This window comes from Babylonia areolata, chromosome 25 (assembly GCF_041734735.1).
Source record: "Babylonia areolata isolate BAREFJ2019XMU chromosome 25, ASM4173473v1, whole genome shotgun sequence".
NCBI lineage: Eukaryota > Metazoa > Mollusca > Gastropoda > Neogastropoda > Buccinidae > Babylonia > Babylonia areolata.
This window is the reverse complement of record NC_134900.1, coordinates 16052419-16069227: the sequence shown is the minus strand read 5'-3', so window position 1 is coordinate 16069227 and position 16809 is coordinate 16052419. Positions and strand designations below refer to the sequence as shown.

Genomic DNA, 16809 nt, shown 5'->3' with positions numbered 1-16809 from the left:
TGTCATATGTGTTTGGGTCATAGCGTCTGTCATATGTTTTCTTCAGTTTAATGTCTGTTTACTATAAGCGTCTGTCATAAGTGTTTGGGTCATAGTGTCTGTCATATGTGTTTGGGTCATAGTGTCTGCCATATGCTTTTGGGTCATAGTGTCTGATTTTGTACGTATGTCTGTTGAATGTTTTCTGTCATGTTTATCCTGTATTAATGATGACTGAACATGATGATGATGACTGATGATGATGACTGGATGATGATGATGATGATGATGATGACAGGTTCGTTCACCTGGACCTACCCCCAGAGGCCAAGACAGAGGCCACAAGGTTCCGTTGGTGGCAGCCCCAACACAACGGCCATGGCCATGACCAGTGGGCTGTTGATGAGGTGCTGATTGGACGATACGAACGCCTCAGAACACTGCAAGACGACTTTGACGTAAGGGAGAGGAGGAGTTTTGTTGACGTAGACATTTTGTTACAGTATGAGCTTTCACAGTAGAACGTTATCAGTTAACTCATTCTACATCAGGTACGATGTACCATGGTTACTTCATGATATGAGAATGATGTGATATAGTATAAGTAATCTCATACCAACACACTATTCTAATTTTGTTTATTCTTGCTTGGTACAGTGGGTGTTCTAAACTGAGCCATTTAAGGATTCTGGAAGCATGAAAATGAAGCTTTGTTTGACCCATTAAATCAACATTTCTCCATCGATTTTCGCCGTTTTAGTGAACAACCCAACTCTTTACTGTAGTGGTCTCATGTAGTGCTGGTCCAGGGGAGTTGTATCGGGCATGTAGCTGTGGGATAGAATGAGTTAAAAGGTGGGATAGGAGGGAGGAGTTGAATGGTGATTTGGGGGGAAACGGGGTTTGACATAAGGATGGCATTTTGACTAAAGGTGCTTTGTGAAGTTATGATTTAAAAAAAAAAGATTTCTTGGGATTTTGTTCTCGTTTTTACTTTTCGAAAATCATGAATTGAAAAAAAAGTGACTGCATGCGAGGAGTGAACGAAGTGTTAAGAGAGAAGGATAGTAGTGTGCTCCCTTGTGGACAGGGACACCAACATGGTTTACACCACAGAATGATAGAAGAATGCTACATTGTTTGATCCTAGGGTGTATTCCCCCAGGTCTCTGAACCTCACCCCACCTCACACCTGGAGCCAGTTGCATTGCTTGGTTCTAACTTTTTGACAGTTACACGTGACTAAATGCCTATGTTGACCGAACTACGCCATTGGTCAGTTCCATACTACACACAGTTAGTAGCGGGTTACGACCATACTAGGCTCCTCCGTTGGAGCAATGCAACTGGATCCTGGACTCTAATCTTTCAGTGTTTTTTTTTCCAATTTCCAATAGCTGTTGACAGAAGTTATCGATAGTTAGCGTTGGAAGATTGTGTTGCAGTCAGTGACAGAACCTCTAGAATCGGGTCAGTTTGTGTTGGATGTTGTCTCGTTCACCATTTATCAGATGGATTCCCCCGTCTCCTCGACAAAGGTGGCAGTACGTCGCAGGTCCTCCAGTCCTCCGTAGAGCTTCCGGGCTGCTGGGATTGGGTTGGGCCAGGTTTTCTATCAGAGCGCTTGGTGGAGCGGGCAGGACTGCAGCAGATGTTCTGTTGTCTGGCTGCCTGTTCTGCGGGGGCACTGCTCTGTGTCGCCGATATGGAGTTCCGTGTATAGGTGGTGTTTAAGGCGGTTGTGGCCTGTCCTGAGCCTGAAAGTGTCGGATGATTGTGTTGCAGTCAGTGACAGAACTTTTGGGTCAGTTAGCGTTGGATGATGTGTTACAGTCAGTGACAGAACTTCTGGGTCAGTTAGTGTCGGATGATTGTGTTGTGCAGTCGGAGACAGAACCTCTGGAATCGGGTCACGATGATCGTGTTTCAGTCGGTGACAGAACCTCTGGAACTGGGTCATGATGATTGTGTTGCAGTCAGGGTCAGTACCTCTAGAATCAGGTCACGATGATTGTGTTGCAGTCTGTGACAGAACCTCTGTAATCAGGTCAGTGAGCATCAGATGGTTGTGTTGCAGTCGGTGACAGAACCTCTGTAATCGGGTCAGTGAGCATCAGATGGTTGTGTTGCAGTCGGTGACAGAACCACTGTAATCGGGTCAGTGAGCATCAGATGGTTGTGTTGCAGTCGGTGACAGAACCTCTGTAATCGGGTCAGTGAGCATCAGATGGTTGTGTTGCAGACGGTGACAGAACCCCTGGAATCGGGTCAGTGGCGCACGGTGACGGAGGGCGTGGTCGGCAAGTACTGCCAGTCCCACAGCCCCTCCGTCATCCTGGGGAACCAGATCAGTGACAAGTACATCATCACCAAGGACCTTCAGCTTTCACCTGGTGACGTCATTCAGTTCAAGGTAAGAAATGGGGAAGACCCGAGTGTTTGGTGTGATGGAAATATTTTGATTGGGTTCCTTGATAGGTGTGTGAGGGGTGGGGTGGGGTGGAGAGTGTTTGTTTGTGAGGGGAGGGAGGGGGTTGTGTGTGTGTGTGTGTGTGAGGAGGGTGAGGTGAGAAAGAGTGAGTTGTGAGTCATGTTACGTCATTTTAAATATTATTTTTTACTGAGTTTGTATCTTCGATATTCTTTACACTCCTGAACCTCATGCCACATCAGACCCATAGGTAAGCGCCATATGAATGCTCATTATATATTTTTTTTTTTTAATTTTTTTATTACTACTGTAGAAAGAGGGCACTTCAGAGGCATGCTGAAGGGAGGTAATACATGAAGGAAGTTCACCAGCTGCACCGACTTTTGATTTTTTTTGTTGTTGTTGTAACCATTGAAGAAAAAAAAAAAACCCACCCAGCTTTTTATTTGTCCACATGAGCTGGACAGTAGTTTGCACAGTACAAAGGAATCAGACCCCTGCAGGAGGAATCAGCAACACTGGGTCACGGTAAGTGTTTTGGATTCAGACATAAGTGGAGTGATGGCCTAGAGGTGACGCGTCCGCCTAGGAAGCGAGAGCATCTGAGCATGCTGGTTCGAATCATGGCATCAGCCACCGATATTTTCTCCCCCTCCAGTAGACCTTGAGTGGTGGTCTGGACGCTAGTCATTTGGATGAGAACCGAGGTCCCGTGTGCAGTATGCACTTAGCGCACGTATAAGAACCCACTGCAACAAAAGGTTGTTCCTGGCAAAATTCTGTAGAAAAATCCACTTCAATAGGGAAAACAATTAAACTGCATAAAAATAAACACCATAAAAATGGGTGGTGCTGTAGTGTAGCGATGCGCTCTCCCTGGGGAGAGCAGCCCTAATTTCACACAGAGAAATCTGTTGTGATAAAAACAAATACAAATACAAAATAATTTTAGGAAACGAATGCCTTTTTTGGACTGGATAAAACGCGTATCACATGTGAATCTTGAAAGGCCTTGCCTCTCGTTTATCATCGTGACGGCAGATCAACGTGGGGTGTGGGAAGCAGTTCCGTTGGGACCACCCCGTGACCCTGCAGTACAGCCATGACCACGGCCAGACGTGGCACCTGGTGGAGGAGCCCTGCTACCAGCTGCAGGACTGCGAGAAGCACCACACCGAGGGCACCATCTACTACACCGGCACCCACGGCGTCTGGACCCTCGTGGTCATCCCTGTGGACCAACGTATCGCCATGCAGTGAGTGTTGTGTTGCGTTGTAATGTGGTGTGTTGTATTGTATTGGGCACCATCTACTTCACCAGCACCTTTGGGGTCTGGACCCTCGTGGTCATCCCTGTGAACCAGCGTATCGCCATGCAGTGTGTTGTGTTGTGTTGTGATGTGGTGTGTTGTGTTGTATTGTATTGTATAGGGCACCATCTACTTCACCAGCACCCTTGGTCATCCCTGTGGACCAGCGTATGGCCATGCAGTGATTATTGTGTTGTATTTGTTGGAGGAAGGTGGCAGAGTGGTTGAGACGCTCATCTACCAATGCAGACAGTCCGTGAGGGTCTGGGTTCGAATCCTGCTCTTGTCCTTTCCCCCAAGTTTGAACGGAAAATCAAACTGAGCGTCTAATCATTCAGATGAGATGATAAACCGAGGTCTGGGTTTGGTTCCCAGCCTCGCCCTTTCTCCTCAAGTTTGGCTGGAAAATCAAACTGAGCTGAGCTCCTAGTCATTCAGAGGAGACGATAAACCGAGGCACCGTGTGCAGCACGCACTTGGCGCAATGAAAAAGAGAACCTACGGCAACAAGAGTGTTGTCCTCTGGCAAAATTCTGCAGGAGAAATCCACTCTGACATATACACAAACAGGAGTCATAATGGCTGCCGTCAAAAGAGGGCGCTAACCAGCAGCATAGAGGGGAGGTTACCTACTTCCGGGAGGTTATCGGCCATAGTTTCGTTTTCTCTGCATAGGCGGATAGTAGTTTGCACAGGCAGGAATGTCAGACCCCTGCCGCAGTCTGCACTAGTTGGGTCACGGTAAGTATGTTATTTAAACGTAATTTTAGATAGAAAATTTCCTATTCATGCACTCAAGGCCTGACTAAGCATGTTGGGTTACGCTGCTGGTCAGGCATCTGCCTTGCAAATGTGGTGTAGCATATATGGATTTGCCTGAACGCAGTGACGCCTCATTGAGAAACTGCATTGTATTGCATTGTATTACTCTTTATCACAACAGATTTCTGTGTGGAATTTGTGTTACTCTACCCAGGAAGAACGTTTTGCTACAGTGCATTGCTACTCTCTTTAGTTTCTTCTCTAATAATAATAATAATAATGAATATTTGGATGCCCTATCTCCGTAGAGCCTAGAGCGTTAACAAAATTTTTGTAATACAGTTACACAAACATACATTAATGCAGATACACTTCATAACATTCATTTGCTTATACACATAACAAAATAAACAGGTCACACACACGCACACGCACGCGCACACGCACACCAGGCATTCATACCGATACAGCCCTGTTCCTCTCACCACCCACCAACAATTGCAGACGGACACACAGGGTGGGAAAACTAATCATATCAACCGTGGAAAAGGTGAGTTTTGAGAGGTAATTTGAATGAGGACAAAGACTGAGTGTGTCAGACTGAATAAGGGAGTTTGTTCCAGATGACAGGTCCAATGAAAGAGAAAGCATGTTCCCCATGGAGTTTCTTTCGCATGTTTTCTCTGCAGGTGTATTTGTTTTTCTCTCAAAGCGGCGCAGTTGGACTTGTTGAATGCTTCATGTTTTTTTTGTTTTGTTTTTTTTGTCTGAAGTTTTGATAAAAGAATGGAAGGCATTGCTGTTGTCTTATCGTTGTGACATTGTACAGTTTTTATTGTGTCTTGGTCACCCTGCACTGGCATTTTCTTGTGACTGGGACTAAAAATAATAATCAGAACCATAGTACTTTTAACCCTTTCATCGCTGCCATCTATTTCAGAACGCAACATGTTCTGCATTTCTTTTTAAAGGCTTATTATGACTTCATCTTTTCGAAAGCAGTTCTCTTGCTATGTTTAAACACCCAGAGGAAAAATTATTATAGTTAAAAAAAAAAGTAAACTTTATTCTCATTCTTCCATGTTTTTAGCAGTTTTACAACTGAATTTGATGGATCGATGGCTAAACTGAATGTGATATTGGCACTGTAATATTATTGTGACACTGGCATTGTTGGGGTTAAACAGGAAAAAATAAAAAGTCTTATTTGTTGCTTCCAGTCCAGCAATTCTGAGATGGTGGCAGCCAGGCGGAATGGCGTACAGCTTTTCATTGGACGATGTGTACGTGGGCCCACCTTGCCCTGACAACTGTCATCGCCGAGGGGTGTGCAAAAACGGGCAGTGCGAGTGTGACGAGGCTGAAGACGACAGCAGCTTTGCACAAGGTGAACGGTGGCAGTGCTTCTTGTGATCAGTGATGAAGTTACAAGATACAAGAATGCTGTGTTATCTCTAAAGGAGAAAATTGTCGTACATGTTTGCTGATAAAACAGTGACATATAATTTTTTTTTAAAGTATTTCATACACAGTACGACACGGTTTCATTATTCAATAACTCATAAATAAGTATTCTGTTTATCTATATTGCCAAATTCCCCATTAAAAGGAAATAATAGCAATATTGATATTACAAACTATTGACGAGGTGTAGGAGGTGGTGGAGATCTGGAGTTGACCGTAGGGAGTGGAGGAAGTGGAGGAGGTGGCGGCATTGTTGAGAGAGCCAGAAGTAGAGGGCCCAGAGTGTCCGCAAATCGATTGCGATTGCGCCTTAATTTTAGCCGGATTGCCCAGTCGAGCCATATAATTATGTGACCTGGTTGAAGACATAATTTGACAAAAAACAAGAATGCCAGAGAATCAACAGACAGACAGAAAATACAAAAAAAACCCAGCCGTATGAAGAGCACAGGAACAGGAGTCATGATGGCTGCCGGAAAAAGAGGGCGCTAGTCAGGGTGGCAAATGGGAGGTTACCTACTTCTGGGAGGTTATCGGCCGTAGCTACTTTCGTTTTCTCCGCATAGGCGGATAGTAGTTTGCACAGGACAGGAATGTCAGACCCCTGCCGGAGTCTGCACTAGTGGGTCACGGTAACTATGTTAGATAAACGTAATTTTAGGAAGAAAATTTCCTATCATAATCCCATGACCCTTTCCATCTGTTCCAGACCCGCTCTGCCAGCCGCAGTCGGACCAGCCCAACCCCCTGGGCATGCTGGACAGGTTCGACAACCGCAACATGCCCACCGACTACTGGCGCCGCGTGCTGGGCGGCTACCTGGGCACCAGCTGCGGCATCATCGACTTCGGCAACTCCCTCTACTTTGACGGGACAGGGACCAGGGAGGCCGTCACCGTGCCCCTAGACACCACGGAGAGGAGGTGAGGGGGTAGTTTTTGGGGTGTGGGGGGGGTGAGGGGCTGTCACTATGCCTCTCGACAGGTTAGAGGGGACAGGGGTAGAGGAAGGTGGGAGGGATTTTGTTTGGTTTGGGAGGGTTTGGGGGGATTTTTCTTCGGAGAAGAGGTAGAGGAGGGTTTGGTTGGGGCCACTGTCTTGTTGTCTCCCCTTCTGTGTGCCCCTCTCCTTGCTGTCATCCACTGTTTTATCGTTGTTTTTTTCAGTCTGCTTGTCTTGCTTCACTTTCTGTGTCTGTCTCTCTCTCTCTCTCTGTGTCTCTGTCTCTCTCCTCCCCCTCCTCTCTCTATTGCTGTCAGTGGTGTTTTCTGGGATCAGTGCTTTGGAACGGAACAAATTATTGTAATCAAGAATTAAAACAAAACAAAACCTTTTTTTTTTTAATTGAACAATTCATTGAAATTTAGGATTTTATCAAACAAAACCTTTCCTTTTTTTAACCGAACGGTTGATTTAAATCAAGGAGTTAAAAAAACAAAACAAAACCTTTTTTGTTAATGGAACAATTCATTCAAATCAAGGATTAAAAAAAATCCCAAACAAACAACAAAACCGAACCTTTTTTTTTTTTTCTGTGCAGGATGCTGGAGTTTGTCATCAGAGTGGGCAGCAGGGAGTACACAGCCACTTGCCAGCTGCCGGAACATCGCAATGAGGGCGTCATCATCGACTACTCCACCGACAATGAGGTCACCTGGAACCTCCTCAAGGTGGTGGAACCTGAGCTGCAAGGGGAGACCACTCAGACCGTCACCTTGGAGTTACCCCCCGAAGCCAAAACCAACGCCACCATTTTCCGCTGGTGGCAGCCTCTTGGGCTTGGAGGTTTGTGTGTGGGGGTGGTGGGGTGGGTGTTTTATGTGTGTGTGTAGGTGTGTGTGTGTGTGTTTGTGTGTGTGTGTAAGTAAAAAATCTTATTTTAAGATGGTAAACTGAATAGGCAACAAACATTTTGTTTACATCAGTCTGTGCGCAAAAAAAAAAAGCTAGAAAAAAGGTGTGATAAAAAGTGCGTAAAGCAATTCTGTGATGTAGAAATATACTGTTGAGTTTTTGTTTCACACTCATGCGTTTACAAATACATGTGTTCATGTGTTCAGAATCACTCCATTTTGCGCACACAAATTCTCTCATATAAAACAAATACATTGGGAACAAAAACCTGTGTGAAATATTCCACAAACAATTAATGAATCAATAGATTGGATATTGACTGTTATTATCGTTCAGCTTTTAGACAGTGAATGAAATGCAAGTGTATGTGTGTGTGGTCTATCTGTGTATGTGTGTGTGTGTATGGTGTGACATACCCACCCACCCACACACACACACACACACACACACACACACACACACACACACACACACACCAATACACACACACACTCACACACACACGCACACTCACACACACACACACACACACACGAAACCAAGAACACACCCAACAAAGTCACAGCCATCCCCTAAACACATTTCTACACACACACACACACACACACACACACACACACACACACAGAAACTAAGAACACACCCAACAAAGTCACAACCATCCCCTAAACACATTTTTACACACACACACACACAAAACTAAGAACACACCCAACAAAGTCACAGCCATCCCCTAAACACATTTCTACACACACACACACACACACACACACACACGAAACTAAGAACACACCCAACAAAGTCACAGCCATCTCCTAAACACATTCCTACACACACACACACACAACACGAAACTAAGAACACACCCAACAAAGTCACAACCATCCCCTAAACACATTTCCTAAACCAGGCATGCCCAGAGCTGGCTGGGCCATCGACAGCGTCCTGGTGGGAGTGAACGACACAAGTGCCTTCGGTTTCCAAGACGACTTCAGCGGCTCGAGCCCCAACCCCTTCACGTGGTTCCTGGCAGACACCGCCGTGCCCAGGATCACCTGTAACTCCAAGGGACACGCTTTGGAGTTCTCCACCAATGGAGGTCAGTGTGGTCGATGGGGTCGGAGTGTGGGGGAATGTTCTGGGGTTCGTTACGTTCTTGGTTATTGTCCAGGCATTAAGGAGTTTGTTCTGTTCGTTGTGGTGTGTAAGTATGGAGTTTATCTGGGGTGGTTTTGGAGCGTTGTTTGAATGTGTTGAGAAGTTTAGTAGTCGGTTTTGTTATGCTTTAGTTATTCATGTTAGTTATTCTTCAATACAACAAACATCTTTTGTCTTCTTCTCCATTTTTACTTGTCCTCCTCCTTATGCATGCATAATTATATATGCACACAAACACATTCACAGTACATAATTATCAATTCTTGCATGAACACATGCTCACAGGTACATACAGACAAATCGACATTCACACACACACTGCCTATTTGAGCGTCATTATAGGCCATGTAAGAATCGGTCAGGGACCTGACTCCCGATCCAGTGTTCACCAGTGATCAGTGTTCCAGGCCCCATTTCACCATGATATTTTGTGCCCGGGAAAGACTTTTTACCGCCATTTTCCTCACTCCTCCCAGGTGTGCAATGGGAACCTGAGTTTGGTTGGGGAAGGGGAGAATGGCAGATGGAAAATACTGGGCCTCTGCCTTCCTGTTCCAAACCTTAGACACAGTGAACTGTGAACTCACAGCCCCGATGGGCATAAAAGGCAGTAGGATCTTTAACCTTTCAACCTCTAATGCCTGCTTCTGTCTCCCTCATTTGACTCTTCTTGTGTCTGTTGCTGTTGCTCCCCTCTGTTAGGATGAAGGTGGCAGAATGGCTAAGACGCTTATCTGCCAACACAGTGTCCGTGAGGGTCTGGGTTCGATTCCTGCTCTAGCCCTTTCTCCCGAGTTTGACTGGAAAATCAAACTGAGCGTCTGATCATTTGGATGAGACGATAAACCAAGGTTGCAATGTGCAGCACACACATTGCGCACTGAAAAAGAACCCATGGCAACAAAAGTGTTGTCCTCTGGCACAGTTCTGTAGAAGACATCCACTCTGATTTGTACACAGATATATATTCATGCACTTAAGGCCTAAGTGGGTTGGATTATGCTGCTGGTTAAGCTTCTGCCAAACAGATGTGGTGTAGTGTATATGGATTTGTCTGAACGCAGTGGCACCTTCAGAAACAAACTGAAACTGACCGTTCCATGCCCCTCCCCCCCTCCTTTCTCCCCAGGCATGAGGTACACGGATATATGCATGCACTCAAGGCCCAAGCGCGTTGGATTATGCTGCTTGACAGGCACCTGCCTAGCAGATGTGCTGTAGCGTGTATGGATCTGTCTGAACACTGTGACGAGAAACAAACTGAAACTGAAACTGACCGTTCCATCCCCCTCCCTCTTCCTTCCCCCCCTGCCTCCCTGGCATGAGGTACATGGATACATGCATGCACTCAAGGCCTAAGTGCATTGGATTTTTAAAAAAAAAAAGAAGAAGAAAACGGAAAAATTGTGTTGGATTATACTGCTAGTTAGGCACCTTCCTAGCAGATTTGGTGTAGTGTTTATGGATTTGTCTGAATGCAGTAACGCCTTCTTGAAAAATTGAGAAACTGACCATTCCATCTCCTCCCCTCCCCCCCTCACTCCCCCAACATTCTTTCCCCCGAGGCATGAGGTACATGGATATACACAAGCACTCAAGGCCTAAGCGTGTTGGACTATGCTGCTAGTTCGGCACCTGCATAGCAGATTTGGTGTAACGTATATGGATTGTGACGCCTTTTTGAGTGAAAATGACCATTCCGTCTCCCCTCCTTTTCCCCCCCAGGCATGAGGTACGCGGAGACGTGGGACTACCACATCACCCCCTCCACCTTCCTGCAGTTCGACATCGCCATGGGTTGTGGCTCGCTGCACGGCACGCTGTTCTCCGTCATGCTGGAGTACTCGGTGAACATGGGCAAGACGTGGCACCCCGTGGTGTCCGAGTGCAAGCCCCCCAGCTTCCACTGCACGGGCTACCACTTCAGTAGCAACTACCTGTCCGACCAGCACTTCAACTGGACGCGCATCACCGTCTACCTCCCTCCGGGCGCCGTGTGAGTGTGGAGGTCTTTTTGTTGTTGATCCATTGTCATGCAGTTCTGGCCCTTTGTCTTGTTTAATTGCAGCATCACTGTTTTTGGTTGGAGAGGAATATCTTGATGCTGCGGCCTTTTGTTAAATCCAGCTCTGTGTCTGGATCAGAACTCAGAAGTAAAAGCATGCAACGCACTTTTCTCATGCGCAGTGATGAATGCAGTAAACGTGTGAATGTATGCTGTATTTTATAGTTTGTGCTTCTGCTTCAAGCATCCATTAAACATTGCATTCATATAAATGCTGTTGAAATACCCACACTATGAACATCAGCATTCAGAAATGTTACTTCTTTTTGTTTTTCTTTCTCTGTTTGATTAAACTGTGTGTGTATGTGTTTGTGTGTGTTTGCATGTGTGTGTATGTGTGTGTGTGTGCATGCATGTGTATGTGTGTGTGTGTGTGCGCACACATGTGCATGCATTTGTGTGTGTGCGTGTGTGTGTGTGTATTTGTGTGTGTGTGTGCTTGTGTGGGTGCATGTGTGTATGTCTGTGTGTGCGTCTGAATGTCTGTGTGTGATGCATGCATGCAAGTGCATGTGTGCGTGCGTGTGTGCATGCATGTGTACATGTGTGCGTGCGTGTGTGCATGCATGTGTACATGTGTGCGTGTGTGTGTGGCTTTGCAGATCCCCAACAACACGGTTCCGGTGGCTACAGCAGACGTCCCACCCTCGCGGCACTGTGTGGGCCCTGGACAACGTGTACCTGGGCGACGGCTGTCCCTGGCTGTGCTCCGGCCATGGCTACTGTCAGAACCACACCTGTGTGTAGGTACAGCCACACCTTGTCTCACCTGAAGGTTGCTTACCTGTCCTGGTCTCAACCATTGTCGTCTTTTTTTTTTTTCAGTGGTTAGATGAAGGTTATCTTTCTGTTCAACCTTTTTTCTTTTTTTTTTATTTGATTAGATGAAACTCATTGCCATAGAGATCAAGTGGAAATACGTCATGAATAACAGTCAGCTGTTTCAGGATCTTCTTGTGATGGGGTGGTAAGGTGGTGTTAGAGAAGGTGAAGACAGGTAGAGAAGGTGTTAGCAGAAGAGAGCTGCAGCCAGGCAAGGTAAACTCGGGAAGGTGGTGCGCTGGTTTTCTTCTTTTCTTCTTTCAGTCTTCCAGACCAGGAGAGTTCTCTGTTTGTCTGGCACTCGCTCACTCCTTCTATTCTGTTCCGCCGAACCGCAAAGCCAGCACTGCGAAGCGACTCACGAAACCGGCCCTCCACGAGCCTTGAGGGGCCAAGCTTGTGTTTATTTGACCAAATTTAGCGGCTTCTGACTTTCAGCTCGGGGAACTAACATAGACATATTATATGTCACACAAAACTACAAGAGACAAGCATTTTCTTAAGCTAAACCATTTTCTACAATAATAATATAGTTAAAAACTGTAAACAAAGAGTCACTGAATGAACGAGCTTTTAATGAGTTCATGTATCATTTCTGTACATTACAACAATTAATACGTCATGATATGTAATATAATTGTAACAGTTAAGTAACTGAAAATCCTGAATTTCCAACTACATAAAAATCATCTATAGAATCTGCTTCTAGAGTAAAGATTTTTTATGTCAAAATTCAAGAGAAAACTCAACGGACAGCTCCCGTGTCGGCACCGTTTGGCGGTGCTTTTGGCACTTGTGATCGACAATGAAATACTTCGTTTAAACCAACTACAACACAACTATACATGTATGATATGAATCAGATTGATAACAGAAATGCAAACATCTGCAAGACACGCTATAAAAATGTCTAGGTATTGTAAAAACATATTTTGCTCAAATCGGCACTGACAAATTCCAGTGGCTTGAAGAAGAGATAGTTTTGTAGCGCTGAAATGCTGTCAGACATTTCGTACCATCACATGCCTATAACTTAGGTGTACACGAAAAGCAGTACACGAGAAGAAAGCTTAATCATTTACATTTTAATGCACAATCTAACTTCCACGGCAACTATATCGATTTGTAGAAAACGAAGGTATTTTGTATGTTTCAACTGAGTGGATTTCAAAGACTGCGCGAAAATTCGTTCACATAAATATTAATTTAAAAGAGTTATAGGCTTTCTGGCCAAATGATATCATTACAGTTGAGAAGTATGATCTTTCTGAAATCCAATAACATAAAAACTATAATTTCATCAATAAGGAAGTGTTTATAATTTAAGGGAGATTATGTAAAGGGAGATAACTTGTGACCGATTTACAAACTTCCTTAGTAACCTTCGGCGAGTCACAAAAGTCGTCTGCTAAGCTGGCCTAACGAAGATCGTAGCCAACCCGGCTACATCCTTTTCATTGATAAGAAGAGAGAAAATAGAATTATTTCTTGTAAAGAAATGGAAAAAATAAAAGAAAATAGAATGTCCTGGTTTCTATTCTACATGGTTTGGTTTTGTTTTCCTGTTCCATCATGACTTTGTTTTTCCTGTTCCTTCATGACTTTGTTTTTTCTGTTCCATCATGGTTTTGTCTTTCTGTTCCCTGTTGACTTTGTTTTTCTGTTTCACATAAATTTGTTTTTCTTTTCTATCATGGTTTTGTTTTTCTGTTCTACATAGTTTTGATTTTTCAATCCATCATGATTTTGTTTTTCTGTTGACTTTGTTTTTCTATTCCATCATGATTTTGTATTCCTGTTCTGTCATGATTTTCTTTGTTCTGTTCCACATGACTGTGTTTTTCTCTTCCATGATTTTGTTTTTGTTTCACGTGACTGTTTTTTCTGTTCCATCATGGTTTTGTTTTTCTGTTTCTGTTTTTCTGTTCCACATGATTTTTTGTGTGTGTTCCATCGTGATTTGATTTTCTGTTCCATGATGATCTTGTTTTCTGTTCCACATTGTTTTGTTTTTCTGTCCTATCATGATTTTGTTGACTCACTTGTGTAAACAAAGTGAGTCTATGTTTTAACCGGGTGTTTGGTTGTCTGTTTGTGTCTGTGTGTCCGTGGTAAACTTTAACATTGACATTTTCTCTGCAAATACTTTGTCAGTTGACACCAAATTAGGCATAAAAATAGGAAAAATTCAGTTCTTTCCAGTCATCTTGTTTAAAACAATATTGCACCTCTGGGATGGGCACAAAAAAAAGAAAAAAAAAGAAGCCTAATTGTATGCAAACTGCATTTACTGTTATATTTATTTATTTTTTGTATTCTCTAAACTTGGCACTTTGATCTAATATTCTAACACAACAACAAAAGCAGTCATTATTATCATTTTTTGTTCAAACTGGAACTTTTTTTGCTAAGCATGGAAGTTTTATTTATTTTGCAAACGTTTTGGTGCAGGTAGTAAAAAAGGGAAATTACTCTGTAATTAATGCTAGGGGTCTTAATTCGAATCTGGTTAGGACTTTTTTTTTTTTTTTTTTTTTTTTTTTAAACGCAAAGCTTTATAATAACAAATACAGAACACATTTTAACGATTAGATTTTTTTTTTAAAGTGTATCACAAGTGAGTCTTGAAGGCCTTGCCTCTCTTGTTTTTTCATGATTTGGTTTTTCTGTTCCTTCATAATCCGCCATGATCATGATTTTGTTTTTCTGTTCCATCATGATTTTGTTTTTCTGTTCTGTCATGATTTGGTTTTCTGTCATGATTTGGTTTTTCTGTTCCTTCATAATCCGTCATGATTTTGTTTTGTTTTTCTGTTCCATCATGATTTGGTTTTTCTGTTCTGTCATGAAAAAAAACAAAAACAAAAAGAAATCAGTGCACAGTCAGGGTTCTGGTGCAGACTACACTACACCTGAAACGGTCGTTGACTGTGTGGCAGGTGTGACCCAGGCTTCTCTGAGCCGTTCTGTGTACCGGAAACACCTCTACCCATGGAGCTGCACGATAACTTCAACAACGATGAGCCCGACCGCACCAAGTGGCGAGAGATCTATGGCGGAGACACCTCCGACATGTGTGGACATCTTGTCAGTGGCAATGCTTTGGTGTTTCACAAGGTGAGGAGCTTGTCCATTTTCTTTTCCTGTTAAAAAAAAAAAAAAAATTCACTTTAACTCATTCTACTCCAGGTAACTCATGCCATGATTACTTCCCCTGTGGACCAGTTATGAGTATTCTCGTACCAACACACTATTCTAATTTTTTTTCATTCTTGCATGGTACAGTTGGCATTCTAAACTGAACCATTTACAGATTCCGGAAGCATGAAAATGAAGCTTTGTTTGACTGATTAAATCAACAATTCTCCATTGATTTTCGACCACCCTGTTGACGGGCGCAATAGCCGAATGGTTAAAGCGTTGGTCTTTCAATCTGAGGGTCCCGGGTTCGAATCACGGTGACGGCGCCTGGTTGGAAAAGGGTGGAGATTTTTACGATCTCCCAGGTCAACATACGTGCAGACCTGCTAGTGCCTGAACCCCCTTCGTGTGTATATGCAAGCAGAACATCAAATACGCACGTTAAAGATCCTGTAATCCGTGTCAGCGTTCGGTGGGTTATGGAAACAAGAACATACCCAGCATGCACACCCCCGAAAACGGGAGTATGGCTGCCTACATGGCGGGGTGAAAACGGTCATACACGTAAAAGCCCTCTTGTGTGCATACGAGTGAACGCAGAAGAAGAAGACCACCCTGGGTTTTTTTTTTGGTTTTTTTTTTTGCTGTTGTCTCATGTAGCGCTAGTCCAGGGGAGTTACAGCAGGTATGTAGCTGTGGGGAGGAATGAGTTAAATGATAGTAAATTTTTGTTGTTTTTAAGTTCAGGAATTACATTGTTCAGCACAGTTGAGCATGGTCTTGCATGGAAAGGTGCTTTATAGATTAACTTATTATTATTGTTATCATTATCATTATTATTATTTACCCAGAAGAAGCTCTGTACTGTACAGGATTTATAATGCATTGTAATTTTATCTGTAACATGTATGTAATTTTGTTTGACTATGATGAATGGTTGAACTGATGACGGTGTTAGTGGACACTTTTTTTTTTCTCACAGAACTACACACTTCTCACTCATAACAGAGAGAGTGGCATGTTGAAGTATGCTAAAACATACTTTTATGCTGCCCATGATCAAAGTATTATAAAAATGAAAAGAACATTAAGTTCTTACTGTATGTGATCTATGACTGCTGGAAACAGCAACAAAAACAGTTAGAAAGAAAAAAGGAAAAAAAAGATTGTCTCATTTGGACTGAGCAGCAGTGCAGGGTCTTCTCTGGTGTGTGGCCTCTTGGCGGCCAATCTTTGATAGTTGTAAGGACTGTGACAGAATGAGCCCTGGTGTGGCTGTGTGGGGGGCATTCAGGAGGAGGGCTTTGAGGGTAATGCCACTGAAATGCCTCTGTGACGGGCGCAATAGCCGAGTGGTTTAAGCATTGGACTTTCAATCTGAGGGTCTCGGGTTCGAATCGCGGTAGCGGCGCCTGGTGGGTAAAGGGTGGAGATTTTTCTGATCTCCCAGGTCAACATACATGCAGACCTGCTAGTGCCTGAACCCCCTTTGTGTGTATACATGCGCAGAAGATCAAACACGCAAGTTAAAAATCCTGTAACCTATGTCAATGTTCGGTGGGTTATGGAGACAAGAAAATACCCAGCATGCATGAACCACAACAGAGTCATCAGCAAGTTGATGTTGGTCGTGTAACGGAAAGAAGAAAAAGAAATGGCAGCGGAGATGAGGCAGAAAAACATATTACTTGTATTGTTTTGTATTATTTTTTGTCACAACAGTTTTCTACATGAAATTCAGACTGCTCTTCCCTGGGGAGTGCACTTTGCCACTGTGCAGTGCCAACCCTGTTAATTTTATTTCCCCTTTTTTTTCTGTCTGC

At 43.7% G+C, this 16809-nt stretch overlaps 1 protein-coding gene across 1 annotated transcript in view; it reads left to right on the top strand.

The window, feature by feature from the left end:
* Window positions 1-16809, top strand: part of LOC143299749 (reelin-like) — a 126933-nt gene that overhangs the window by 57814 nt on the left and 52310 nt on the right. The window contains 10 exon segments of the mRNA XM_076613134.1: window positions 278-437; window positions 2222-2392; window positions 3452-3666; window positions 5703-5869; window positions 6656-6869; window positions 7487-7731; window positions 8711-8899; window positions 10684-10954; window positions 11626-11766; window positions 14785-14962. Coding sequence (XP_076469249.1) covers window positions 278-437; window positions 2222-2392; window positions 3452-3666; window positions 5703-5869; window positions 6656-6869; window positions 7487-7731; window positions 8711-8899; window positions 10684-10954; window positions 11626-11766; window positions 14785-14962 — 1951 coding nt within the window.